This window comes from Punctularia strigosozonata (assembly GCF_000264995.1).
Source record: "Punctularia strigosozonata HHB-11173 SS5 unplaced genomic scaffold PUNSTscaffold_10, whole genome shotgun sequence".
NCBI classification, from domain to species: domain Eukaryota; kingdom Fungi; phylum Basidiomycota; class Agaricomycetes; order Corticiales; family Punctulariaceae; genus Punctularia; species Punctularia strigosozonata.
This window is the reverse complement of record NW_006767442.1, coordinates 733,917-759,054: the sequence shown is the minus strand read 5'-3', so window position 1 is coordinate 759,054 and position 25,138 is coordinate 733,917. Positions and strand designations below refer to the sequence as shown.

The 25,138-nt window shown below is 56.4% G+C and overlaps 7 protein-coding genes across 7 annotated transcripts; 1 reads left to right on the top strand and 6 right to left on the bottom strand.

Annotated features, from left to right (window-relative positions):
• Positions 1-693: 693 nt before the first annotated feature.
• Positions 694-4,513, bottom strand: PUNSTDRAFT_90303 (mitochondrial carrier). Its single transcript, XM_007386036.1, has 15 exons — positions 4,315-4,513; positions 4,197-4,207; positions 4,078-4,141; positions 3,866-4,030; positions 3,684-3,808; positions 3,598-3,632; positions 3,536-3,546; positions 3,388-3,476; positions 3,298-3,328; positions 3,144-3,246; positions 3,058-3,089; positions 2,943-2,999; positions 1,306-2,890; positions 1,068-1,225; positions 694-1,013 (listed from the first exon to the last, which is right to left on the bottom strand). The coding sequence occupies exons 1-13, from the start codon at positions 4,448-4,450 to the stop codon at positions 2,862-2,864; spliced, it is 888 nt and encodes a 295-aa protein (XP_007386098.1). The 5' UTR covers positions 4,451-4,513; the 3' UTR covers positions 694-1,013; positions 1,068-1,225; positions 1,306-2,861.
• A 212-nt stretch (positions 4,514-4,725) lies between these two features.
• PUNSTDRAFT_46064 (P-loop containing nucleoside triphosphate hydrolase protein) lies at positions 4,726-6,905 on the top strand (the record flags this gene model as incomplete). Its single annotated transcript, XM_007386035.1, has 3 exons — positions 4,726-4,885; positions 4,940-5,947; positions 6,019-6,905. The coding sequence occupies 3 exons, from the start codon at positions 4,726-4,728 to the stop codon at positions 6,903-6,905; spliced, it is 2,055 nt and encodes a 684-aa protein (XP_007386097.1).
• Positions 6,906-7,046: 141 nt separating this feature from the next.
• On the bottom strand, positions 7,047-9,436 carry PUNSTDRAFT_121768 (uncharacterized protein; the record flags this gene model as incomplete). The annotated part of the gene is made up of 4 exons (XM_007386034.1): positions 9,182-9,436; positions 8,645-9,114; positions 8,316-8,586; positions 7,047-8,267 (listed from the first exon to the last, which is right to left on the bottom strand). The coding sequence occupies exons 1-4, from the start codon at positions 9,299-9,301 to the stop codon at positions 7,047-7,049; spliced, it is 2,082 nt and encodes a 693-aa protein (XP_007386096.1). The 5' UTR covers positions 9,302-9,436.
• Positions 9,437-9,630: 194 nt separating this feature from the next.
• On the bottom strand, positions 9,631-11,213 carry PUNSTDRAFT_105720 (uncharacterized protein; the record flags this gene model as incomplete). Its single annotated transcript, XM_007386033.1, has 7 exons — positions 9,631-10,110; positions 10,167-10,316; positions 10,363-10,451; positions 10,508-10,620; positions 10,679-10,759; positions 10,812-11,080; positions 11,145-11,213. 7 exons carry the CDS (start codon positions 11,211-11,213, stop codon positions 9,712-9,714), a joined length of 1,170 nt encoding a protein of 389 aa, XP_007386095.1. The 3' UTR covers positions 9,631-9,711.
• A 122-nt stretch (positions 11,214-11,335) lies between these two features.
• On the bottom strand, positions 11,336-18,640 carry PUNSTDRAFT_105718 (uncharacterized protein). Its single transcript, XM_007386032.1, has 13 exons — positions 18,379-18,640; positions 16,282-18,210; positions 15,349-16,247; positions 14,821-15,294; positions 14,106-14,770; positions 13,285-14,057; positions 13,102-13,236; positions 12,864-13,046; positions 12,703-12,808; positions 12,499-12,652; positions 11,754-12,449; positions 11,582-11,693; positions 11,336-11,527 (listed from the first exon to the last, which is right to left on the bottom strand). Exons 1-11 carry the CDS (start codon positions 18,419-18,421, stop codon positions 12,258-12,260), a joined length of 5,553 nt encoding a protein of 1,850 aa, XP_007386094.1. The 5' UTR covers positions 18,422-18,640; the 3' UTR covers positions 11,336-11,527; positions 11,582-11,693; positions 11,754-12,257.
• Positions 18,641-19,799: 1,159 nt separating this feature from the next.
• PUNSTDRAFT_121765 (CNDP dipeptidase) lies at positions 19,800-21,784 on the bottom strand. The gene is made up of 8 exons (XM_007386031.1): positions 21,682-21,784; positions 21,403-21,622; positions 21,066-21,350; positions 20,768-21,009; positions 20,500-20,706; positions 20,266-20,443; positions 20,042-20,212; positions 19,800-19,986 (listed from the first exon to the last, which is right to left on the bottom strand). Exons 1-8 carry the CDS (start codon positions 21,768-21,770, stop codon positions 19,933-19,935), a joined length of 1,446 nt encoding a protein of 481 aa, XP_007386093.1. The 5' UTR covers positions 21,771-21,784; the 3' UTR covers positions 19,800-19,932.
• A 711-nt stretch (positions 21,785-22,495) lies between these two features.
• PUNSTDRAFT_121764 (uncharacterized protein) lies at positions 22,496-24,970 on the bottom strand. The gene is made up of 2 exons (XM_007386030.1): positions 24,502-24,970; positions 22,496-24,450 (listed from the first exon to the last, which is right to left on the bottom strand). The coding sequence occupies exons 1-2, from the start codon at positions 24,904-24,906 to the stop codon at positions 22,630-22,632; spliced, it is 2,226 nt and encodes a 741-aa protein (XP_007386092.1). The 5' UTR covers positions 24,907-24,970; the 3' UTR covers positions 22,496-22,629.
• Between the last annotated feature and the right edge of the window lie 168 nt (positions 24,971-25,138).

The following is a 25,138-nucleotide window of genomic DNA, read 5'->3' as shown; positions in this document are numbered from 1 at the left end:
AGACGGCGACGATCCGCACGGGATTTGAAGAGGTACTGCTGAGCGCCGTGATGCGTCGCGAAGGGCGCAGGAGCAACGCCTCTGAAAACGCAGACCTCCCTCACTCCTATTGCGACGCTTTCGAAGATGCACAGCTCGCTCAGTTTGGCTCGTACCCGTTCAGCCGCGATGGTACCCTCCTTTTCTACATCCACGGGCGTCGCGGCTGCGTCGTATATGATCTCACTGCCCGGAGGGAGCGCTTTCGCATTGCGGCAACCGACTCCATCACGTGGTTAGGCGACAGCCCTGACTCGCGCAAGCTCGCCGTCGTATCCTGGGACAGGACGGTTCACATCTGGAGCATCGACACAGGAAACTTGGAGCGCGAGCTGAAGGGTAGCACAAGCCAAAACTGGAGCGGGGCGTGGTCTCCGAATGGCACGCTTCTCGCGGTGGGCTCGGGGGATGGGAAGGTTAGAGTGTGGGACGCGCAAACGGGTCAACTAGTGCACGCGCTGGGCGGTTTCTCGATTTTCATTCGCGCGCTCAGCTTTGCGCCTGTCCCAGTGCCTGACGCGGCGGGTGGGCCGCTCTACCTTGCCGCCGGTGCCGGAAGCGGCGCTGTACGTGTTTTCGACGTTCACTCGGGAGAGTGCCGAAGCTGCTGGCAAGTCGACGATCATCAGTTTCCCAGTTTTCTGGAGGTTCCTATCGTGCGGTTTGGGCACGGTCCGCTCGGCGCGGCGCCCGTGCTTGGCTTCAAGGTTGGAGACGGGCGGCTGGTCATCTACAATGCGGAACAGAACGTGAAGTGGGAGTTCGAGCAGGACATGGACAGAGAAAATCGCGTGCCCGGGTCGGGCTCATTCGTGTTCCTCCATGACAGTAGATCCTTGGTATCGGCTGATCAGGACGGCACGCTCAGGAAGTGGAGTCTGCTTGGAGAGGCGTAAGATGAAGGTGGCTGGAAGAGATCATGCCGAGTTTAATATCAACGTGTGTTGTAAAATAACTTGGGACTTACCACACAGGTTAGTTCGAGCAGGCGTTAGAGTGTATTTGCAAGGTGCTGAAGTTCTCCGCAGTAGGCAATGATGAGCCCGCCGAAATACGAGTCCCGCTCGTGCTGCAAATACACTCTATTCTCTGAGTTGGGTACCATGTGAACATCGTTGCAAGAGATTTGCCTCGGGAACGTTCAGGTCATATGTTCGAAATGATGAAACGCCGCAGCAGGTATACAGTAAGGCACATTCTCCCCGCAGCTAGGCGCTTGCGAAGCTCCACAGCCTGCAATATCTGTACTTAAAGCGCATGTCGCAGGCATGAACCCGCAAATCCCAACCCGTATTGCCTCTATACGTGTCAACCATGACGGTGACAACTCCACAAGACTTCATCGATGCCTGGGTGCATCAGATGAAATACGACTTCGAAAAGGACGGTCAGCCGGTAACGTGGGCGCCGGGGTTCTCAGGCCCCAAGAAGTGGGGCGAAGAGTCCTCCAAGGCCACGCTGCCGGGCGAGCTCACGTCCAACCTCGCTATCTCTCCCGACGGCGCTCTAATCGCCGTAGGCGCCAGCAGCGACGTCCTGATCTACGACGCCGTATCGCTTGAGCTGCGTCGCCGGCTTCGCGGCCATGTCGGCTATCTCCGCTCCGTCCACTTCCACCCCAACGGCAGGCTGCTCGCCTCCAGCACGAGCCCGACGGGCAAACTTCACAACAAATCGACGTTTCTGTGGGACCTCGACGAGGAGAAACCCTCCGTCGAGGCGGCGAAGAACGCAGCTGACAGAGTCGCGAGCAAGGCAGTTGAGTTCGCGCTGGAGGAGCTAGTCAAGAGTGCCGGCTGGACCGCACAGGACGTCGAGGCGGAGACGGCGACGATCCGCGCGGGGTTCGAGAACACGTTGCAGAGCGTTGGGATTCGTCGCGAGGGGCGCATGGGTAACACCTTCGAGAATGCAGAGCTCCCTCACTTCTGCTCGTATCCGTTCAGCCGCGATGGCACCCTGCTCTTCTTTCTCCAGGATCGTCACGACTCTGTCGTATACGACATCGCCGCCCGCAAGGAGCGTTTCCGCATCGCGGAGTCGAACGCTGTCATGTGGCTAGGAGACAGCCCTGACTCGCGCAGGCTCGCCGTCGTGTCGTGGGACAGGACAGTGCGCATATGGAGCATCGAAACGGGCAAGCTTGAGATCGAGTTGAAGGGAAGCACGGAGCAGAACTGGAGCGGAGCCTGGTCACCCGACGGCACGCTACTCGCGGTGGGCTCGGGGGATAAGAAGGTCAGAGTGTGGAACGCGCAGACGGGGGAGCTGCTGCATGCGTTGGAGGGATTTTCTAGATGGATCCGCTCGCTCAGATTCGCGCCTGACACGACGGGTGGGCCGCTCTACCTTGCCGCAGGCGCCGGAAGCGGCACCGTGCGTGTGTTCGACGTTCGCTCGGGAGAGTGCAAGAGCTACTGGCAAGTCGATGGCAAGCGGTTTTCTGGTTGGTTGGAGGTCTACGAATTACTATACGGGCGCGGGCCGCTCGGTGAGGAGCCCATCATCGGATTCAAGGTGGGGGACGGGCGGCTGGTCGTCTACGATGCGGAGCGGAACGTCAAGTGGGAGTTCGAACAGGACATGGATAGGGAGAAACGCGTACCAGGGTCGGGCACATTCGTATTCCTCCACGACAATAGGTCCGTGTTATCGGGTGATCGGGACGGCACGCTCAGGAAATGGAGTCTGATCACGGAATCTTAAGCGGAGAGTCACCAGGAGATGAGGGATGACCCAGATTTGTAGTATTGGTGTAACCTTCCCTCTCTTTGCTAGCAGGCAAACGCCGTGTACTGTAAGATGGTGATACACGAGGAAAATCATACACCGGTCACTTTGAGCAGGTATTCTGAGGAGACACTGAGCACCATATGGAAAGGGGGATGGAACGCTCAAGTTACCTCTAGAGAGCTCATACGCTGCGAACGTTGAAGCCGCAGCTGGTATACTCCTGATAACTGTATCAAATAATCAGCATATATACTGTCGTATGTGATACGCTATGAGACCACGCACGGGAGGGTGATAATCCGCGATATAACCCCGTCCTGCAGATATGCGTCAGAAATGGTCATAAAGGTTAGAGCAATGTGAGCGCATACCAGCCGCTTTCCTGTACAACGGCCCTGATCTCATGCGCGATGTACTGGACTGGCGTGCCGGTTGGTGGAATCGGCCGAAGCTGCACGCGCGACTTCACCACGTCTGTACCGCCAATGTTAGTGTGTGAGGGCCTTCTTGGAACGTGGATCTCACCTAACGGGTAGCACGCAAGCCAGTATGCGATCTGCACCAGGGCGTAAAATCAGCCCCTACATACGGCGGCGATGTAATGAACTGTCGTACACCACCACCGGCGCCACTTGCGAGCAGCGCCCATACCGGCACCTTGTTATCATATTTCTTGGCGAATCGACGCTTAGAGAACTCAAAGGCTGGTTTCAGTCCCTGGTCAGTATACCCAACACACGCACAAAAAGCACGGTATGCATACCCGAGTAGAACCTGCGATTGGATGTTAAGCAAGAGCTAGAACTAGCGCACGAGAACACGTACCCAGCGTAGGCGGGTATTTCTCTTGCAACTGTGACCTGTGCGATACCAATGTAAATCATCGCCAAGGCGTAACAGTTGTAGCCTACCCAATACCCGCGCATGACACCTTTCCTGAAGCCCCAGTCGGACCACATCTCCTTCGCGACGTCTCGCAGACGCTTGTCGCCGGCTGCGCCGTACTGCCCTTGCATTCTGATCTTGAACATCTCCACTGCAATCGGAGCACGGCTCGTGAGCCCGAGATTCCGGCGCAAAAATTCCCACTCACCTGGACTGGCCAATATCGCGTTCGCAGCGCCAGCCATAGCCCCAGCAACGGCGATCTGCTTCAGTGACAGGTCGGGGTAGGGAGACAGCACGCGCTTGGAGAACGCATAGGACGCGAAGAGGAGACTGTTCACACCGGCGATTCCGACAAGAGGCGACAGCATGCCTACACATTGTTCATATGAGGAAGCGATCGATTTCAGTGACACGGACCTTTGTAAAGGGCGAAGAAGCCCTCGTTCCGCATAGTCTGGACAAGGATGTCCATAGGGCCCTTCTGTAAACGTCCCCGAATTGGATGACGCGTTATCACAATGCGGTTCGCAACTCACAAACATGCCCTCTGCAATGCCACATTTCGAGACAACAGTCAAGTGATACGTGCAGGAAAGACGGCAGTTATATCATCAGCAATCCGATACGATACGTTCATCAACTCGAACATCGTACTGGGTGCAATCTGCGCGCGAGTCTTGACAGTATCAAGCGGCTGGCCCACGAGCACTTGAGCCGCACCCCCAACGCTGCCTGCAAGGAGTTCGTTGATAGTCGCGAGCGAGCTCGCCGGTGGGAGAGACTCGGACATGATGCCAGTGCCCTGAACAGCGACGTTGGCAAAGGAGAAACCTATAGGTCGTCTACAAGTTTGTACCCGGTCCCGGGCTCAAGAGCAATTACGAAGCAGGAATACGCGTATTGATTGGCACAACCTCTCCTCCTCGCCCGTGGTGGTGGGAGCACGTCATTTCGCGCGTGTGAGCACAAAATATCGCGGGCGCTTACTTGGCTTGACCCTAATCCAAGAACCGCACTCTGAACAAGATTAAGCGCCCTTCGGCTTCCTCTTTGGCTCTCGCTAGGATGTCGCCCACCGCCGGGCTTGGGCTGTCTGCTTTCACTAGCTCAAGTTCACTAGCCTCAGGATGCTGCATCAAGCGCGCTCTGTTTAACGAGTTTCATAGCTCAGCGACTTCGCATCACGGGCTGAAGAGCACATCGTCTAGAGGCAAACGGAATGGTCGTAGGTCCGTCTTACCGAGAGCTTAAATCACTCCTGGCTCACGTCCCGACACAGCAACCGTGCGTACGGGACTCGCTAAGACTCTCAAACCCCGCTCCAAGGCGACCCCATTCGAGTATGCCAGCGTCCCAAGGCGCCCACGCCTGAGCAAACCTGCCGCGTCCGCCCACAAAGGCGTAGCGGCGCCGGACCTACACCCCCGTCTCCGCCTCGAGCCCCCGTCCGACTCCTCTTCCGCGAATACATCAAGGGCTGCCAAGATCTACAACCCGCTCGGCGACGAGTTCGCGCTCACGACGCAGGCCGAGTCCGTCGACGCGCTCCCCCAACGGTTCACCTCCCCGCCCTTGAACGAAGGATTGCTCACATGCGTGCACGAAATCCTTGGGCCAAACGCACGGCCGACGCCCATTCAAGCGCTGGCGCTCAAGCACCTCCTGCCGCCAGCCGAAGAATCTGCACCGACTCCAACGTGGAACGAATACCTCCTCGCCTCCGAAACCGGCTCGGGCAAGTCGCTCGCCTACCTCCTTCCGATGCTGCATGCCCTCAAGGCGAGCGAGGGCGCCCCTGTGCGCCGTTCCAAGTATGCAACCGCTCCACGCGCGCTCGTCCTCGCCCCTACGCACGAGCTTGCGCGCCAGCTAGCGACTTCCGCCAAGTCGCTCCTCCACGTCGCTAAGCTCCGCGTTCTCTGCGCCTCCCGCGCAAACGTGCCTAGTGCTTCAAAATCCCCCGCGCGTCCACTCTCCGCGTCGAAAATGGCCCGAGCCGGCGGCGCGTTCTTCCGCCCTCCGTCATCGGGGGAGGAGGGCGGAGATGTGGGCGAGATAGACATTCGCCCTGGGATGGGTGGAACGCCGCGTCCGATAGATGTGCTCGTTGGCACGCCGATGAAGATTCTCGAAATGGCTAAGGGACACGGCTGGGATCGCGGTCTGGACGTGCGTCGCGCCGGCGACCCCAAGCGCGAAGTCCCGCCGGGTTGGGTCGTCCGTCGCCCGGAAATGGGCCTTGAAAACGTTGAGTGGGTTGTCATCGACGAGGCCGATGTTCTCTTCGGTCAGTAGCCCATCCATTCCTCTTGTTCTGCGCACACACTAATCGCGCCCCCTTTTGCGCTCCTCTTACAGACTCCGACTTTCAAAAGGCGACGCGTCTGCTCCTCGCCGACATCAGCGGCGCTCGCGGTCATCCCGTGCCCCTCTCCCCCGACTTCATCCCGAAATCGGACCCTCGCCAACCCACCACGTCCACGTCAATCACGTACCCCTTCAACCTCGTCCTCACAACTGCCACCGTCCCTTCCTCCCTCGGTACCTACCTCGATACGCACCACTCGCGCATGACCCGCCTCATCTCTCCCGCACTGCATAAGCTTCCCTCCAAGCTCGCGGTCGAGCATGCCGCCTGGACCGGCGGCAATCGCAACGCCGATGTCGAGCAGCGCATCCGGAGCGTCTGGCGGGACGACGCCGTCGCTGGCTTCGACCGGTCCAAGGTCCTCGTCTTCTTCAACAAGGGCACCAAGGTCGAAGAGTGCGCCGCCTTTCTGAACGAGAAGGGCGTCCCGACTGTTGCGCTGACGGGCACGAGCGCCGCACGCTCGCAGGGTTCCAACAGGCACATCGCAAGCTTCCTTCGGCCGCGCCAGACGTCCTACGTCGCACCCAGTCTCTCCGACGCACCCCCACTTTCCAACCCCCCGGCCGCAGACGCGGCCACGAAAGCCATCGTGCCCTCCATCTCCACATCTCCCTCGACTGACGAGCCCCGGGTGCTGATCACGACCTCTCTTCTCTCCCGCGGGCTCGACTTCGACCCTTCGGTACGGCATGTCTTCATCGCGGACCCGCCGCGGAACATGATCGACTTTCTCCACCGCGCTGGCCGTGCAGGGCGGGCGGGCATGCCCGGCAAGGTTGTCATCTTCGGCAAGGCCAAGGGGCGCGGCTCGTCCCGCACTCGCGAGGTGAAGCAAAAGGTCGGCGCCGTCATGGGGCGAAAGCGCAGGGTTTAGATGATTCAACCGGTATGTACCGCTGCCGTTTTAGTCGCCTTATGGAGGTGTATTGCATTATATACACTAGTTGCTGTCCTATATAATCCCAGGTCGATAGTACGCTCGCGGCCGAATGCTAGATAGGCACAGGGCTTATCGCTAGTCATAATTGAGAATAAAAATCCTCCCTCCCCTCGTCGACAGTATGACGCTCCCCTGGCTCTGATCTAAGTTTATCGTTTCCACTGTGCTTAAGTCGAGCTCGTCCGGCACCTCGAGCGTCTTCACGGTCCCGCGCGCGTCCTCCTTCCTCCCACCCCACTCGCCTTCGTGCCCAACAGGCGGGAAGGTGACCATCCGCAGCCGTTTCCGCTCGTCCTCGGGCACAGGCATGTCCGGGTCCGCACCCTCGGGCAATATCGGCGGCGGGTCGACGTACTCCACCCAAGCCGCATGGCAGAAGTCGACTGCGATGAGGGGGCGCGTGCGCGCGAACACGTCGAGCTCCTCTTCTGGCCCGAGATCGTCCTGGATGCACACGAGCTCGAACGGCTCGCGGAGGTACCAAACCCAGATCCCCCCCTCACATTCATACACCTCGCCCGGGTCGAAGCGCTCCCCGCCACCCTTCCGTGCATGGCGCAGCGCATCCGCCTTTGGCGGGTCCTCCATTGGCACCTCGAAGTAGTGCTGCGCGAGCGTGTATTGGTTCGTGTGCGTGACCGGGTCGTGCGTCGCGAGGAGGAGTACGGTGCAGCTCAAGCGCGGGACGCCAGGAAGCGTTGGCCACCATTGCCGCACGAAGTGCGCGCTCTCCGTTGACCATATGTCTGGCGGAAACGGGTTGGCGTATGAGGGCACCATCGCCGTTAGCGCTTGACCTTGATCGGTTACTTGATGATGGGTCAGAACAGGCGCGGGGGTGGGCGGAGGAACCGGCGTCGTAGGCGTGGCCGCCGTGATTTGCATCACCCAACCTGCGTCTGGGTCTGGCACGAGCGTGATCACCGCAGGCTGGTGGACCGCATGGACAGATGAGGCCGCCCTGTCCGTGGCAAACGGGGAGTGCGTCACAGTCAGATTTCCGGACTCCGTCTGCGTTAACACTGCGCCCCCCGACGTAGCCGGGGCGGACAGCGTTGGCTCCCGGGGGAGCGGCAGGTAGTGAAGCCTTTTGCGCATGGAGAAGATGGGAGCGAGGGTAGTGGAAATTTTGGGCGCGTGCGAGAATGCGGAAGGGACGGACTGTACGTGTTCGCGAAGGGTGGGCAGCGTGTAAACGTACTGGGTGACGGCTGAGGTATCCTCGACATGCATAACCATCCGGTCGCCAGAGAGGATGCACGACCAGTTGGGAGACATGGCCAAGGCGTCCTGTGTCTGAAGTCAGTTGGAGAGCGTGTCGTATGTAGGGTTCGAAATGCTCACGCATTCTATCCCAGTGTTGACGAAGACGTATTCTGGTTGCTCCCAATCGAACAGGACGTAAAGACCCATCGATTTGACCTCTGGCAGCCAGATGAAGGCTGCTAACAAACGCGACAGAGGGTCGAGGAGGAAAAGGTTTAGCACATAACCCGATGTTAGGAACTTGTTGAGTTCCCGAAACTCTGGCGCCGGGTCCTCGGATGAGCTGTCCGGAGGTGCCGGGAACACCAGGCTCATAGTCATGAACTCCATCAGGCCGGGTTCATCGCCGCTGCGCCGCATATTGATTAGCACGCATCCGGATGGCAAAGGCGATAGCGAAAACTCACTCTCCACGAACAACCCTAGCCATAACGAAGAACACGGAGCGCATGTCGAACTCGACACGGCACTTCCACAACGACCACTTGACCTCAGGTTGCCACTGCGCGACGCATCGATCGTGCTCGACGTCCCAGCAGTACACGTTCCCGTGCGGCGTCGCGTACATGTTATACCTGGGCGTGATCGGGCTCAGCCAGTCAATGCCATGCGCCTCGGGCGCCTCCAGGACCTTGTACCACGACTTTTCCGGCGGGCCGACGAACGGGTGCAGGCGCGACGGCCGTGGCGCGGCGAATGTCCAACCGTGCTCTATGAGTGCGGCGCGGTTGACGGCGGCGCGAAGTTCCTCCCGGGTGAAGTTGATGATGGAGGTAAAGCCGTCGACGGGCAGCGGGCGGCAACGGGAAAGAAGAGCATGGGCGAGGTGGCGGTAGACTGGTCGGGTGATAGCGAAGGAGTATAGTGATTGGCATGTCTACATGGATCGAAGAGCGGATTAGTACAGTACACAGCGAGATCGCCGAACACAACTTGATGCTAACTTGTTGGAGCGCGTTCACGTCCTTGACGGAGTCGAGGTGCTGAACGACGTGTAGCAAAAGCTCGTACGGGAGGTAGGCGAGGTTGCGCATGTCTTGTTCGCGGTCGTCCGCGTCGTCCATCAAGCTGGTCGAACTTGACTATATGCGTGGTGAGGCGGCCAGCAATGGCGCGGCCACCAACGAAGTCCTTGCTTATGCGGGAGTGGCGGTGGCTACGGATCACAGCTAACGGCGCGAGACTATACTTACACCCGTCCTCGAGGCGCCCAGGGAGGGTAAATAGTGATATCCAGCGACAAGCAGATACAGGCAGCTCGAGGGAGTGGAGGATGAGAGAGTACACCTGGGCGACGTCGGGACTTGGAACGAACATCAACTCCGCCACACGTTCCCCACAATCAACTGCACTTCATTCATTTCCAGAACAATATATACGCATGTCCATGTAGATGAAGGCGTAGCTTGAGCGTGTTGCAACGCAAGAGCACGCAGACGAATTCGCCAACTCGGAGATCAAACTGGTACTCTCCTTATACACCGGAGCCCAAATCCGCCCACCAGTTTCCTGCAGCCTTCCTTCCTCCGTGCCCGGCCGCAGAGCCCTTCTGCCGTCCTCGTTCGTCGACGACATCACCCCTCCGCCTAATCACCACCGACTTGCCAGAACTGACGCCTTTCCGCCCACCACCAGGGAAGAGCCCCGACCCCCCTTCTTTCTCATTGCGCTTCCTCTTGCCCTTCTTCACATTGCTTGCCGTATCGGCGGATGCGCCGTGCGATGTGGTTTCTCGGTCATCGTCATCCATCAAGTCGCTCTTCTTGGCGCTCGTCTCATTCTGTCGAACGTTGGCGGTCATCGGGCGTTGACTTTTCTCCCATTCTTTCTTATGTATACGAAAGATTGCCATAGTTGCTCGCGCGTCGGTGACCTGCGCACGTCTCGGTAACCAAAACAGGGGAACATCGAGCATATCAAGGCACTCACCGAAGAGTGCTCTCCGCCTTGAATCGCGACACCGACTTCTTGCTGAACGAGATGACGCAGCGCCGGATATTTGCTCTTCGTCACCTGGTGCTTTGCAGCCAAGCGCTGAGTGTCTCGCGTGAGTGGCCCTGGGTGCGAGAGTAATAATGCCTGTGCATGGTCAGATACCGGCAAAGCGATATCCAATAATACTTGCCTTAAGATCATTGAAGATAGCATGGCCAATTAGTATCCGATCCTTGATCAGGTCTGCAACTTGTTTCTGAACCTCAACAAATGGTTTGGCTGGTTCTTCCGTTCAGCTACGGTCGAGATGAATTTGAAATGGGGAAATAGCGAACCTTTGGCCATGTCGGACGGCCTGATACCACTGAACTCCGTTCTGTAATCCACCACGCGCTCCCTTTGCCTCACAAACTCGTCCATAAGCACTACTCCGTGGTAATTGACCAAACTATGGCACCGAACCGGTATGAACGGATTTTGCCAGCGATCGATGCGAAAAAACATACCTGACACGGGCTAGTGAGGACTCCTTCCCGTCAATGCCAACTCCGACCATCTCACAATCAAGCGCAATATATTTGCCAGGACTGCATCCCGACGATCAGCACCATGTACATTTCCTGGAGGGGCAGGATTCACCTTCGTTGTGCCTCCTTATACGTCGACTCCAACTTGCCGAGTATCATCCTTCGCAGATATGACAGAGACTCCCCGTTCTTATCATCGCCCTCTCCGCTCTCTACGACATCCGTCGGTGGAGGAGAGGGCGTCCGCGCGCTCGTGCTCGCAGTCCTCGCAACCGGTACATCGACTTCACTCGCTATGCGCCTCCGCTTCCGAGGAGGAACGTTTCCGGAATCCTTAGCATGTCCTTCCTTATGACCTGATGTTTTCCCCGAGGAGATCGTCTGCCACCAGAACCTGGGAGCGTAAGAACGGATAAAGTTTCACGGGGAATAGCGAAGATGCAACCTTCTTCAACGCAAGCCAGTTGGACGAGGGTACAGCAGAGCTTGCTTTCTTTGTCGCGTCCTTCCCCATTCCGCAATGGTGTTAAAGCGTAAGCACCACCGATGGAGATATGTAGAAAGCGAAGCCCACAAGACGAAACGCAAAAGCGAGCCTGCGCGAAATAAATCACAGCCACTCCATCCTCGGTGCTTGTCGCCTCAGGCTTGCTCTTCCGGCACACCATGGACGATTCGCCCAATCCTCCTCCGCCTCCCGCAGAGCCTCATGAGGTGGCTCCTCCACCTCCACCTCCCGCCGTATCGGGGTCACCAACCGATTTCCTCAAAGGAGTGGTAGGCAAACGCGTCGTGGTTCGCTTGAGTTCTGGGGTCGACTACCGGGGCAAGCCATCAACCTTTACACGGATTCAACATAGTTCTGACCGCGATCTCGTAGGCATACTGTCATGCCTGGACGGATACATGAACATCGCACTGGAACAGACCGAAGAACACGTTAACGGACGCGTCACGAACCGATACGGCGATACTTTCATAAGAGGAAACAACGGTGAGCACCGTTGGATTACTGTCATAGTACAATATGGCTGATGCGAATGTTGGCGTCTAGTACTCTATATCACCGCCGCTGAGCCGCTGTGAGGGTCGTCAGCAAGTGACTTCCTCATGTATCTTGGAAGCGATTGTTCCAGGCAGTCTGGCTCAGTGTTTCCGACCTGTCCATCAACTCGAGCAAGCGTGTATCATGGGCCGCTCGCTCTCGCGGGACTGTTCGTAGCCTGCTTTGGGCTCGAGCGTTTGTGCGGCGCTTTGGTAGTTGTTCTGCCGGTATCACACTGGCCTATTTCCGGTGCAATCGTAGCCTCGTGTTGCATGTTTCATTGAAGACCATAACCACGATCGTGTGTTAGGCAGGAAAGGATATACTATTATTTTCACAACGAGCAGGATAGTCAATATTGCACACAGGAATGCAGTCCATGCGTCTCTGAGTCCGAAAATGAGCGAGAGGGGAAGCTGTCCGTGCATTGAGCAAACTATGCAGGCAAAGGTTGAAAGAACGTATGTCAGAGAGACGTGTTGTCGTGAACGGTATCGGAGGGTATCATTCGTATTAGGCGGGCACCGGAGGACTTGGGGCGTCGTCGTCGGCCATCTCCTGCGGCTCCATCGTCACGTCGGCCTCGGGGATCAGGCGGGTGTCATCGTCCTCCTCGTCCTCTTCATCTTCTTCGGGTATAGGTGCCTCCCATTCTTCTTCGTCGTGGATAGCGTCATCATCGGTTTCGTCAAATATCCGGTGGAACTGGAATATCATAAGGAAAGAGTAAACAGAGCGAGGGACGTGCTCGTACATGATCAATGAGAGTCTCGGTAACTCGTTGTCCAGAGCCCATGTTTTGCATGAGTGTCGCAAACTCGTTTTTGGGATCGCGCAGCAAATTTGGCATGAACACAATAGCGAGCGACCGCGCAGTCATCTGGTTTTGGCTCTCGAATTCCGTGACCCTATGAGAGCTCTGAGTATAAGTCCCAGCAGACGTAAACTAGTGGCTGACTCGTAGAGGTGTTGGCTGATTCGTTTGAGCAGATCAAAGTTATATCTCGGTAACCCGTGAACGATTTTACGCAGTGTTGTGACACGCTGCTCGGGATCCACCATTTCTATGACGAGACAATCAGATCAGCAAATGAGGACAGCAGGCACGTTAGAGCTTACGGCCAGCGTCGATGACCGCGAAATATGAGTCCGATGGGAAGACTGGCTCGGGAAGAACACGGAACCATGACTTCACCAAATCGCATACTGCATAAATATCGGTCGAGCCGTCCACTGGCGTTTCGCCGCGATTAAATGCTTCTCTCAACCCATTGACGTCGGAAACTCCTCCAGCAATGCGATCTGCCACGATGAGATTGGTCAACATGCTCTGGCACAGCTCAGCTAGGACACTTACAAATGCCAACTTCGGACAAACCTCTGGACTCAACCTCGGAGAGGCAACGCTCAAGCACGAAGGGAATGGCACCAGGTTGCGGCTCGCCATTTGGTGCCTCTCGTCGCAAGAGGGACGCGAGATCAACGCCGAAAACTGAATATGATGAGCGAAGATATCAGTCGTTATGAGCGAAGCACTAACCCGCTCTGGGGCCTTGGGGTGGCTGCACGATCAAGCTTGATAAATGATCAGCCAGCTGCGGTCTCGGTGAGTCGCCTAACCATGTCAGACGGCGTTTCGCAGCGATCTTCGACATCCGCCCGATATTTGCAATCCAACTGTTCATCTCCCGACGACTAATGGCCTGCAGCAAGTAATGCCCTCCGTCTTCCGTGTCAAGCTGGAACGTGAACGAACGTTCATTGTTGATAAACTTCGCAACTTTAGCATCCGCGACCGTCAACACAAGCGCCGGTTTGTGAGTAGGAGTAAAGTCTAGTTCTGCAGCTGTGCGTTTGGGACCGGGCGCGCTCACAGTATCCAGAGAAAACGCGCTCGATATTGGCCGCATGAACTGCAAGAAGTTGAAGGCGGAGGACACGCTCTTTTTGTTCCTGTGCTGCTTCTGCGCGTCCGACATATTACGTCGGGGCTGCATAGCCCTCGAAAGCTGATCTTCGCGCTTGTGGGTACGACTTTGTTCCAACTTTTTCTCCTTCAGGAGGCGGTCGCGAAGGTACTTGTCGCGTTTGTACTTCTCCTGTTGTGCAACAACGATCTTCTGAAAAGGCCGCTGGCTACGCCTCGGCCCTGCAGATGCCTGGGCTGCTTCGCGGTAGGCTTCCTCGCGAATGGCCTTCTGGTCGAAATCGACAGCCCTGACTTCCTTCTCAATGGCGTTCAGACGCTCGAGGTCTCGGGCATTTATCTTTCCTACACGTGCAGTGACGTTTGTGATCAACGAGGAGAGGTATCTAGAACACTCATCAGCTTTGCGGAAGGATGTCCTACGTTTAGCTCACCTTCGCTTTTCATAATTGACCAAACTTCTGGATGATTCTGGGGCGCCATCCACAACATCCGGGGTCGAAATGATCTCCAACATGCTTTCAAGCAACCATCCGATATCCATCGTCAAACCATTCGGAGATGATGTCGTTTTCACAGCAGTGTTGCTCAGCAGAGATGCGAGAGAATCGTTGCTCACACATCGTGCTGCTGCAACATTCTGCCAAGCCCGATGATGCGCGCGGCTCTCTGGGCTGAGGATGGCGGATGCGAGAACGGCTTCGACGAAGGAACGGACGACTGGTCGATCGATTGATGAGGATGAACTTGCCGGCTGGGAGGCGTCTCTGAGCCTGCATATCTCGAGGGCACGAAGGAGAAGTTCCATGCGAGCCTGCCGCCGGCCCAAGCCGACACCTGGTTCGGCTATGAGAGCGATGAGCCATTTTCGCAAGATTATATGGGCTCTGACACAGCTGCGTATGCCGGGAGGCAGTACACGATGGAGGGTTTCCTCGCCCGATTCGGATATCATTGGGGAGGGCTCCACAGAAGAGAGATGTGCATGTATGGTCTGCACGTCTATATCTTCTGTGAATGTATTCGGTTCGTACGGCATAAACCATGCAGTGCGGTCTGCGGTCTGCACTTCCAGTATGTCTGCCGTCACGAACAGATCCTACCAGATGATCAGCATGTGAACCGTGTTGTATGAGAGCGACAACGAACCTCTTCGGAAACGATGCGGAATGCAGCAGCGGCCATTGCATCCAGATTATTGACGAGTTCCTCGGCGTCAAGGTTATCTAAATTCGGGACATCCCTCCCATAATTGTGAGAATCTGAGCGGACATGATTAGGCTGGCCTGATGCCATCCTCGGTGCGGGGGAAGGCCTCCTGGTCTGTGCGACGAATGTTTCCATTATGTCATGCTTCGTGCGCTTAAGCTGCTCAAGTTGCTCGAGTACAGCCTCACTGTGTTCGGTCTCGGAGGTTGTAGCCTCATCCGCTCGACTTGCAAGGAATGATCGCATGGCAGTAAAGAGGGAGTCGTCGTCTAGGACATCTTGTGCCCCTCCTCCGCGAGTGATCCATTCTTCCACCACGTGGAGAACATTTGACCGACGGCGAATAGAGCGTAAATATGCCTCATCATCCTGTTGTGTCGACGAACTGAGCGCCGTGTATCGCTTCTGGAGTAGCTACAGAGGAAAACTGTCAGATCGTCGTCGTCGTAATAACCGCAGAAAACATACCTCAAAGAATACAAGAGGGGTTACGAAGCTTCGAAAAACGTTCCACCAGGTCCCAGAAAATTCGTCACGGTCAACTCGCAGTTCGCGGGACTTGCCGTCTCGAAGTGGCGTTTCTCCGATGTCGTCGGCGACGGAAAGGGACACGCCCTCCAATCCATGGATGAGGATGGTCACCAGACGATCCAGAGTCCCGGCCTTGACTAGGACAGTGAGAGGCCGTTCAGAAGATTCCGTGGAGACCTCTGCAGTTATCGTCGGTAAGCGGGAAGAGAGGGATGGAAGTGAGCTCCTCCGTGCCAAGCTGGGCTTGCGGTCCAAGCCTTGCGATGTCCTTGTCTTCACTCGAATCGAAGAACCGCGAGCTAGCAGCTTATCGGCCGTTCCGCCCTCTATTACAGAGCTTGGTGGTCGAGACGATGGCCGCGATGCCGGGCGAGAAGAAGCTCGTGATGGAGAGACCGGGTCTGGTCCTGCTTGCACCACCAAAACCAATTCATTATCAAACAAGGATATGACGGTACCACCAAGATCCAAGCCTGCAACGCTTGAACGAGGAGCAAGTCCAGGGGCATCCATACTCCGCCGGTGGATATGGCTGGCTGAACCGGACGAACTTCCGAGAAGCGGAAAGTCTTGCACGTCCAGTGGGACAGATGTGCTGTCAGTCCGAGTGCGGAAAAGAATTTCACGATCAATGAGGTGTACGATCGGCAACGGCTCCGGGAAAAGCAAGGGCAGTAAGGGGTGTGATTGTGACGTCGACGTCGCACGAGTCCAGAAGCACGGTTCATACAATCCCTTGTGACGCGGTTCGGCAGCAAGAGAGAGAGACATGAACTGGTCAATCCTACAAGCCAACGTGAATAATTCATCATGAATTAAGAAAAAAAAGAACTCGCCTCCAAGTTCGCGTGACGCGTGGAGTGCTTTCACCTTCTCCGGTGAATATTTGTCGCCAACAGCGAACCAGCTTCGACGTGTTGCCTGTCTGATCGGTATCATCCTCCTGAGCGATGTTCTGACGGCAATGATCGAAGTGATGTCTGAGCTCCTCAAAAATCTTGGTTGCTTCTTGCAATGGGGACACTGCGAAGGCAGCATCGGGATCGTCGCTGCGAGCACTTTCCATCAATCCTTTCAATCTGACGGGAATATCGCTGGCCCAGGGCGTAGCGATGGGCTCCTTGACGGCGACAGTCTCGCTATGGTTACGGATGTGGACCCAGGATTCGACGACAGCCCTTGCCTGCTCATCCACTCGTTTCCACGCCTTGCTGAGCCTCGCGACAGGCCGAGATGTCAATGCAGATTGGATAGCGTTCCAGGAGCACCCGTCACCGCTCAACCTGCACACCTCTCCTATGAGCGCCCAGGCCGATATGACTTCCGACCTTTTATGAGTACGCGATGTTTGTGAGGGGCGATTGCCACCATCCGGTCCGCGGTTTGTTCCTGCAGCGCCTTCAGTGCCAAGAACCTGTTCCACAACCAGCCTCGTGAGCCATTGCGGCCGATCGCTGGTCCCGCAGAATGCTGCAACGGATTTGACTGCTATCGCGCCATCGCCGTCGTGAGCAGTAGCCACTCCCGGGTGGTATTTTCCGGCGCCATCGGCGGCTAATACGGAGTCAAGGGTGATCCCAGGGGGAATTTCCAGGAGCAAATTGCGGTGGAATGCTTTGAGACTTGTGGAAACAGTGTGAGGATCCAGCATCAGGAGGACCTCGCGTGTAAGCCCGTCCCGTTCGAGCAGATTCCATGCTGATCGACCGCGACGGCCATCGCCCGATGATTTGCCAATGGAATCGCTAGTGGACACCTGTGTAGGCCGTGGCTTCGATGGCGGCGGTTTGTTCTCGGCTGGTGGTCCAGCCTTGAGTATCTCTACCAGAGACACCATCCGATCACTTTCAACAGGTCGGGGAGAGAAGGTGCCTAGATTCGGCGACACCACATCGTCCAAATCCGAGTCTGAGTCCGAGTCGGTGCCCGAACCCTCCCCGCCTGCGTCCGGGTTTTCGCCATTTGAAGGATAACCAGTTGAGGGGTCTAATGGACTGGATTCTGGTAGAGTGGTCTTCCTCCATTCCTCCCAAGATAGCGGGTCGGCTGGCTTGCCGTGGTCCTCCAAGTACCGTCCCGAGAGCCACTGTACCCTGTCCTTTGCCGCTTGTTTTTCGCTTTCATCTGCTCCGCTGATGAAGTAGTCGCAGCAGCGGAGTAGCTCGACCTCGAACTTCGCCTGACCGACGATGGACGGAAGTATAAGGATGATGGCCGACGCGAATGCTCGATAATCACTGTCGGAAATTTCTTCTGTGCGCTCTTCCGGTGCTTCCGGTACTGGCAAGAAGGTGGTGCCAAATACGGCCTCATGGACAAGGGCCTCCAGAGTGCCCTTCTCAATCCGACCGTCGTCGGAACGCGTCAAATCTGGATGCGTTTTCCTGCCCCAGTATGCCCGCTTTCTTCTTCCCAATGTAACACCACCGTCGGACCCTGTCGCATCGAGCTTGTCCTTGTCAGCGGACTGGCTTTCTCCTTCCTCCTCCTCTTCGATCATAGGTACGACACCCTCCACGAAGAGCTCTTTTACAGCCGCTGCTTTATCACTGGGCGGTTTGTAGAAGTACAGTTTGCTGCCCTTGAGCACCACTTTGTACGGTTTCCAGCCCTTCGCGAGGAACCCAGCTACTGCTCCTGCACTCACGAACGGCGGGTGTTGTTCGTGATACACAGGAGCTGGCTGGAAGCTAGGTAAGCGGTTGATAAAGCCAGATTGGTACACAATTTCTGATGTTCGTTTCCCGTCTGGAGCTTGTTCGTCCGAGTCCGAGTCGTGTGCGGCGTCTGGTGGCTCGACTATCATCGGCGGGTTGAACTGCATGTGAACCGGACGAAGGGGAGGCTCGACCGGGCTCGGTGCACTTGATTTACCCTGAGTCGAACTCGTGGAGTTGCTCATAGCCAGGCTGAACGGGAAAGGCGGATGCGTGCGCGATCCGGAGCTAGAGGCAGAGCTGCCGGCACTTTCCTCCCGGGCACGTTCCCTCTCCTCAGAGGCTCCGGACATCTTCCGCCTTGGACTCGGTGGGATGAGATTCCCCAGCTTGCCTGTCGCCAACTTGGAAGGCAACCGTGGCGTGAATGAGTTGGAACGGACATGAACGCGATTCGGGGGAGACTGGCTGTCGCCACCCTCAGAGATGGGGGAAGAGGATGATGGCGACAGTAGCGTGCCGCTGGAAACAACCGGTTGCGTCTGGGAGCGTACTGGAGACTTCGAAGAAGGGAAGGCCTGGCCCTTTGGGCTTCGAGGTGACTCCCTGTCGTCTGCGGCCCCTGAGATGCTCGCCTTCCTGTATTGGACGACTTTCTGCTGGAACTTGGTGTCAATCGAGAGCGGGGATGTCGCGGGTTCAGAGGTGGAAGTATATTTCCCTAGGTCATCTGCTGAGCGAGACCATGGCTTGCGGGATATACTACGGAGATCTCCGAGCCCGGCACCGGTGGCAGCGGAGCGCGTGGATCGGGGTGATACAGGTGAATTGGGGTGGGAGGGAGGATGGGGTCCAGTGTCGAATGAATGACTATGCTGCCCTGCGAGCGAAAGGTCCAATACAGACCTGAAAGCAAGTCAGTCGTTAGGAACGAGTGAGACTTTTGCACGAGGTGGCTCACCTGCTGCCAGGAACGCCCATTACATACGAATCCGACTGGAGGGATGACAGGATCGGTCTCGGATCCGTCGGCTTGGATATCTTGTGCTTACGAGACCCTGCAGAGCTGGTACTGGCGCGAGGCTCCTGCGACACCTGGGCTACGCGCCCTGCAGACGGGGTCCGGTTGAACCATTGGGTGGGCCTGAATAGATTGGACAGGCCACCAGACTGAGGGGACTTTGAGCGGGGTGGAAAAGCCTGCGCCGACGTGGACGCATCAGCTGGAGAGAGCGTGTCCGCCGTTGGCGTTCTGGCATTGCGTTTGCGATTTGCCATAAGAAGAGCTTTGTGCGGCGCGTAGATATCCAAAGGAGGGGCGGGAGCGTGGTTTGTATGTTACAACTTCATCCGCTGCTTCGTGCACGGAGTCCTGGATTTCTTGTGAGCCGGTCCACGCTAGAATGATACGGAAATCAACTACAAATCGTGGCGGCGGATATTGGGGAGGAGGACCAGACCAGGACTGAAGGAGGAGACAAAGCGAGGCCGTAAGTGGCTATGCGCCAATCCCTCATTGATATCTCGACTCGGCGGCCATGATTCCCGTCTGCATGCCGTTCATAAGATTACGCACAGTGCACAAATGCGCTGTTGTAAGGTCTCGTTTTCAGCTGTCATTTGAGCTGAGAGACCATCACAAGCGGCGGCGCCTCGTCCCACTGAACAGGCAGCGCCGATACTGTAATAGCAGTCTCTGCTCTCGGGGCATGACTACCAGCGCTCATGGAAGCGGTAAATCCGCATCTCATTGAACTATGAACGCCTGAGAGTGACGTGATGACTGATCGAAGCAGTACAGCAAGCATCTGCGAAACAGATCCCGAAGATATGGCACAGCATACGCATGACTGTAATGACCCTCCTAGTTCGATGTGATAGCAGCGACCTCATATAGGTATGAGCCCAACAGTTTGGTCTGCACCCGGAACAAGATTTCAGCGACGCCGAATGATCGAGAGAACACGGCTTACACCCTGGATGAAGTTGGATTTGTCCAGCTTCTCATTGGTTGAATGTGCCCCGTCATCGCCGCGGCCCATCGGAAGCAGAAGCACATTAACACCTAATTGCTCCGCAAAAGTCAAAGTGACCGGGATCGATCCACCCTCTCGTGTTAGATCCGGCGTTTTCTTGTACACAGCCTGCGAACGCGTCCGTTAACGAGAAATTACGTACAAAGGAAGACGAAACCCACTTCAGTAGCCTTCTTCGCGGCCTCGTAGTTCCAGTGCCTGTGATCCGCCACCCAGGGTTTACCACCATGCAACTCCTCGATGATCAGCTTGTTCTTGCTGTTCAGCTTGGCAAACTCCTGTTCAATGAACTTGTAGACCAGCGGATTGACATTGTCAGGGGTCTGAGGAGGGACCAGCCTAAAGATAGTTGGCTCGAAAACACAAGATGTTCATACGGCAGCAAAGTCCCATACCGGATACTGAACTTGCCGGACACCTTTGCAGGTATCACTGTTTTTGCGCCCACGCCATAGAACGCACCCTCGATGCCGTGAAGCGAGAGCGAGGGTTGGCGCATACGGCCCATGATCACCTGCGCCTTGTCATCAGATAGGGAAATCGAGGCACCGGCAGAGGCATCGATGTCGGACACGGAGTAGTCGAGCTTGTCGTAGATGGCCCTATATTGGGTCAGGAATCAGCATCGTAACGTGGCGTATAGTTGAGACCCATGTCACATACAGCTCGTCGGCGTCGGCGGGCTTGACCATGTCATCCACGCCGGGTATGAGAATGTTGCCGTTCGGGTCGACGAGCTTAGACATGAGTATGATCAGGTCCGTCATCGGTTCGTGTACAGTCCTCCCGAATACACCCGAATGCAGGTCTCGTGCAGGACCAGTAACAGTAACCTTGAAGTAAGTAAGGCCCCGTAAACCATACGTTAAGCAAGGGGTGCGATCGTTGAGCCAATAATTGTCGGACTGAACACCGCCAGATGAGCCAGGGTGATTGCCACGCAGAGGTATCTCGTACGCACAATGCAGACACAATCAACGCCATGGAACCAGCCATCCTTGCCTTTCTTGACTTCGGCCTCGATAGCGTCATCCAGGCCTTCGCTCCCACTTTCTTCCATACCCTCGAAACAGAAGCGAAGGTTGACTGGGAGCGGGAGACCGAGTGCGTGATGCGCCTCGAGTACGTTGAGCCAGCCCAGAATAGGGCCCTTGTCGTCTGTTGACCCCCGGCCGATCAATCGTCCAGTCTTCTCATCAACGACCAGAGTGAAAGGCTCGGTATCCCAGCCATCGCTTTTGAATGCCTGCCGAAGCCTCAGACAACCTTTGCCTCACGATATAATGAAAATAGCTCACCGGCTGTACATCAAAATGACCATAAATGAGGATGGTCTTCTTGCTCGGATCCGAGCCAATACGGCCCACGATGGCATCGGGCAGCTTGAGCGTCTGGCCATCCATTTCATGTGTGCCGAGGTCCACTCTTTTCGTTTCTACGCCGTAAGAGTTGAGCTGTCTCTCGAGCCAGCTCGCCATTTTGAAGACATCCTCGCGATGAGAAGCATCTCCGCTGACACTGTCCTCGTACAACCTGCATCAGGCGGTGTCCCTGGAGGGAATGTGATCGGAACACACCTAGGAATAGCGACCGCCTCTGCGAGACGATCGATGAACTTGTCAACGTTGCTGTCGATATATTCGAGAACCTTGGGCGCGGCGGACATCCTGGGAGGCGCTGGGGATGAGTTAAAGCATTTAATCGCATTCGCTTGACTTGATAAGATCCGGCATGAAGGACACGTGATGCCGGAGTGCCATATGCGCGACTTACGACGCGCGCGACGCGTTGCGAGCACTGCCGTCGATGTCGCGCGTTCAGCAAAACGAACAAATCCACAACGAGTTGTTTCCAGCTTCCATGCTGGATATGGGTGGCCGAAGCATCAAGAAATTGTCCGAGGGCATCGACATATAGCTTAGAATACATCCCTGAGGCCCACCCAGACACGGCATCACCTCCGACGAAGAGGTACATATATGGTCAGACTTACAAGGCTTGAGTTATCGTTCTGCACTTCTGGTGAATGCAGGCTTGCGCCGCGTTCCCTGATGGTGTGTATCTTCCCGAAAGTCGCCCATACCTGAACGTAATAATGGCATGTTGAGTCCCACGTATTTTCGCGTTGAACATTGACCGAGCGAACATGTTGAAGAGACCGTAGCAAGCTACCAGGACAAGCAGTTTCGCGCGACTGAATATCAGTATCCCGCTGAGAAGGCCTTCCCGATTGACAGCGAGGACAACGAACTAAGTGGCGGACACCGTGTAGTCGCGGCTGGGTACAGGTCGCGTCGCGTAGATCCGCTTCGAAGTTGCGAATCCGAATGGCGCCGAACGGTCCGGCATATTTCCTGCACGGCCGACGGGCCAGAGAGCCTATGAAATGTGCAGCAGTAACAGAGCAGTGATTTGACATATGGCTACATGCATACAATACAGATGTTGAGGAGTGATTGAAAGGGTATGCTTGAAATATCATGAACGCCCGAATGACTGCGGAAAATAGAACGCGCCCCCCTCCTTTAGTCCACCACCACTAACCCATCGTATGACTTGACCGCCAGCGCCTTCTTCATTACATCCACCGGGGTCATCGCTTCCTTCACCTTCTTCTCCACCTCGACCACCGTCGACGCGTCCAGAGATTCCTCTTCGACTTTCTCCCACTGCTCCTCCGGTTCAGCCTCAGCTTCCGCTGCTTCCTCCACCTCTCCCATAAACACCTTCAGGAGATTCGGGGAGAATCCATTCAGGAGTGCAACGCCCTTTTTATCCCCCGTAACAGGCATCGCTCGCAGCCCTTTGTCTGCGGGAGCCGCGAGATTCCAGTACACAATTTCCGGGACCTCGTACCCAGCCGCGCGATACGCCTTTTCAATCTCGTCGTGGTTCGTCTGCCAGTTAGCTGGGTCTTTCTGTTTCCTCGGACTGCCCTCGTCGAATTCGCTCGCAATGGCCTCATCGAATTGCATGTCTGAGAAGATAAACAGCCTCTTGATCATGTCCTCCTGCTTCACGTTGTTCTTGATCGCGAGTGGGAGCAGCAACCGAACGAACACCGCGTGCAGGTCCGTGTTCATTCCCCAGTGCTGATGCACCATGTCATTGATTGTCTTCGCAATGCCGTCCGCCTCCGGATCAATCTTCACGAACTGCGGGTCTTTCGAAAACGTGACGAAACCGTTGTTGAACGGGGGTTTCGCCAACTGGGCAAGTACGATCGAGAGCGCGATTGACACGTAGATAGGTTCCACGGAGCCGCCGGTCATCATCATGGACCCGGACACATCGCAGATCCCGAGCGAGTTCTCTATTGCGCCTGACTCGCGCAACCGGCCTATCAGCGTCTTCCACTGCTGGTCGATGACGCGCGTTCGAATCTTGAAGAGCTCCTCCTTGATCTGCTTGTGCGTGGGGTCCCTAACATACCTCCCTGAATCCATTGACATCATCTGCTTCACGAGCTCGTGCGGAAGAAGCGTCGCACCGCTGATGCTCCGCTTTCCATCCTCGACCGCCGTGAGGTACTCCGCAAAGCCTGCCTTGTCGTGGGCGTAGAAACGCTCCGTGTTATTCTTCATGCACATAGACGCTACGCGACCGTATTTGATGTCCGTCCACCGGTTAGACGACATCAGCGGCTCGGGGAGTGAGAGCGTCTTGCGGAGCGGAGTGAGGATAGAGCGTTGGAGGTGGACGCGGAGCGCACGTAACTCCTCGACGCCGACCGGTCCATCTGCAATGGTCACCCCTGGCGGGACCAGAACCTGGGAGCGATGAAGCAACAGCGAGATCGCGGAAGCGATGTTCGTGACCCTGTCGTGAGAGCAGTTCGGGGTCGGTGCCCACTTGCCCGCGAGCGACAGCGACCTGACAAGCTCCTTCCGTTGTTCGTCGTCCTCCTTCGGCGTCTCGTTCAGACGTTTCATGATATCAACGTCCTTGGCAAGCTGTTCCGCGAACAACTGTGCGATCGTAACGTAAAGCGCCTTGAACGTTTTATCCTCGAACTTCTTGAGCAACGCGGCATGCGCCTCCTGTGCCTCCTGAACCCTCGCAGCCCGCACCGCATCGGGGTCGGTTAGCTTGTTCGATTCGCCGTCCTTCTTGCTCGGCGTGTGATTATGAAGGAACGAAGAAGGCACCTCGGAAGGACCAAGCTGATCGAGCGCCGCAAGCGCAAGGATGTTAAGCAGGTCCTTCCAATACCCGTGTGGAAGTGCCTGCTCGACGTTGGGCCGGGTGCATACAGGGTCGACGAGGAGATGAAGATTTCGGATCGCGGTACAAGGGTGATATTTGTAGAGCCAACCCCATGCTTGGTAGAAGACTTCTTTCTCACTCTGTCGATATCGATTAACAACCGTCCAAAGAAGGTGTATTCAGGAGCTCACCTTGCCGTCGTGCAAGCTGCGCGTGTTCCATATGATGCGGAGCGTCAGATTCGGGTCCTCCTCCCAGGCGCTCTCGAGATGCTTGCAGATGTTGTCGCCCTTCGCGTACGGTCCAAGAGCCTGGAACGCGTCGAGTGTCGGGGAGAGCGTGGAGTTGACCGCAGGCGCGCCGTTGTCAGTGAGCGTCTGGTGCGTGGTCGCCTGCAGCGCCTCCATCATCGGATTTTTCGGCGGCTCCTCTTCAGCACCATCCTGCGGGAGAGACCTTTTGTGCGGGACGCGAGCACCAGGGACGAGGCTGTCGATGAGGGCATCGAGTTCGGCCGCTGAGGCGAAGAGCTCGGGGAAGGCGGGAAGGGTGATTTTTTGCGAGCTGGCGGCGGATCCGACGAGGGTAGTGGCCATCCTGAGAGTCACTGGAAGAGATAATCGCGATGAACATGTTCTGGACGGCCCTCTTATAGCAGCGCCCAACACGGCGCGCGCTGTTCTCATGGGGCGCAAACCTGAGTCGACTGGCATACGTCAGGCAGTTATAAGTAACTTATGACTAATTTCATCATCGCAGCCGACTCGGAGCCACGGTGACTCTACCGCAGACAGCTCGATTCACAGCTCGGAAGAGATGCAACCACCT

What these genes read in the sequence shown, in the direction of transcription:
- PUNSTDRAFT_105718 (XM_007386032.1), bottom strand. Translation starts at nt 18,421, where the DNA reads ATGTCCGGAGCCTCTGAGGAGAGGGAACGTGCCCGGGAGGAAA. An exon ending in GTCAATTATGAAAAGCGAAG is followed by an intron (nt 14,058 to 14,105) that starts GTGAGCTAAACG and finishes TGAGTGTTCTAG; the next exon opens with ATACCTCTCCTCGTTGATCA. An exon ending in CCGAGACTCTCATTGATCAT is followed by an intron (nt 12,450 to 12,498) that starts GTACGAGCACGT and finishes ATGATATTCCAG; the next exon opens with TTCCACCGGATATTTGACGA.
- PUNSTDRAFT_121765 (XM_007386031.1), bottom strand. Translation starts at nt 21,770, where the DNA reads ATGTCCGCCGCGCCCAAGGTTCTCGAATATATCGACAGCAACGTTGAC. An exon ending in GCGTTGATTGTGTCTGCATT is followed by an intron (nt 21,010 to 21,065) that starts GTGCGTACGAGA and finishes GGCGGTGTTCAG; the next exon opens with TCCGACAATTATTGGCTCAA. An exon ending in TCCGGCAAGTTCAGTATCCG is followed by an intron (nt 20,444 to 20,499) that starts GTATGGGACTTT and finishes AACTATCTTTAG; the next exon opens with GCTGGTCCCTCCTCAGACCC.
- PUNSTDRAFT_90303 (XM_007386036.1), bottom strand. Translation starts at nt 4,450, where the DNA reads ATGTCCGAGTCTCTCCCACCGGCGAGCTCGCTCGCGACTATCAACGAA. An exon ending in CGCGATATTGGCCAGTCCAG is followed by an intron (nt 3,809 to 3,865) that starts GTGAGTGGGAAT and finishes CTCCGATTGCAG; the next exon opens with TGGAGATGTTCAAGATCAGA. An exon ending in CAAGTGGCGCCGGTGGTGGT is followed by an intron (nt 3,329 to 3,387) that starts GTACGACAGTTC and finishes GCCCTGGTGCAG; the next exon opens with ATCGCATACTGGCTTGCGTG.
- PUNSTDRAFT_121764 (XM_007386030.1), bottom strand. Translation starts at nt 24,906, where the DNA reads ATGGCCACTACCCTCGTCGGATCCGCCGCCAGCTCGCAAAAAATCACC. An exon ending in GCAGCTTGCACGACGGCAAG is followed by an intron (nt 24,451 to 24,501) that starts GTGAGCTCCTGA and finishes CGATATCGACAG; the next exon opens with AGTGAGAAAGAAGTCTTCTA.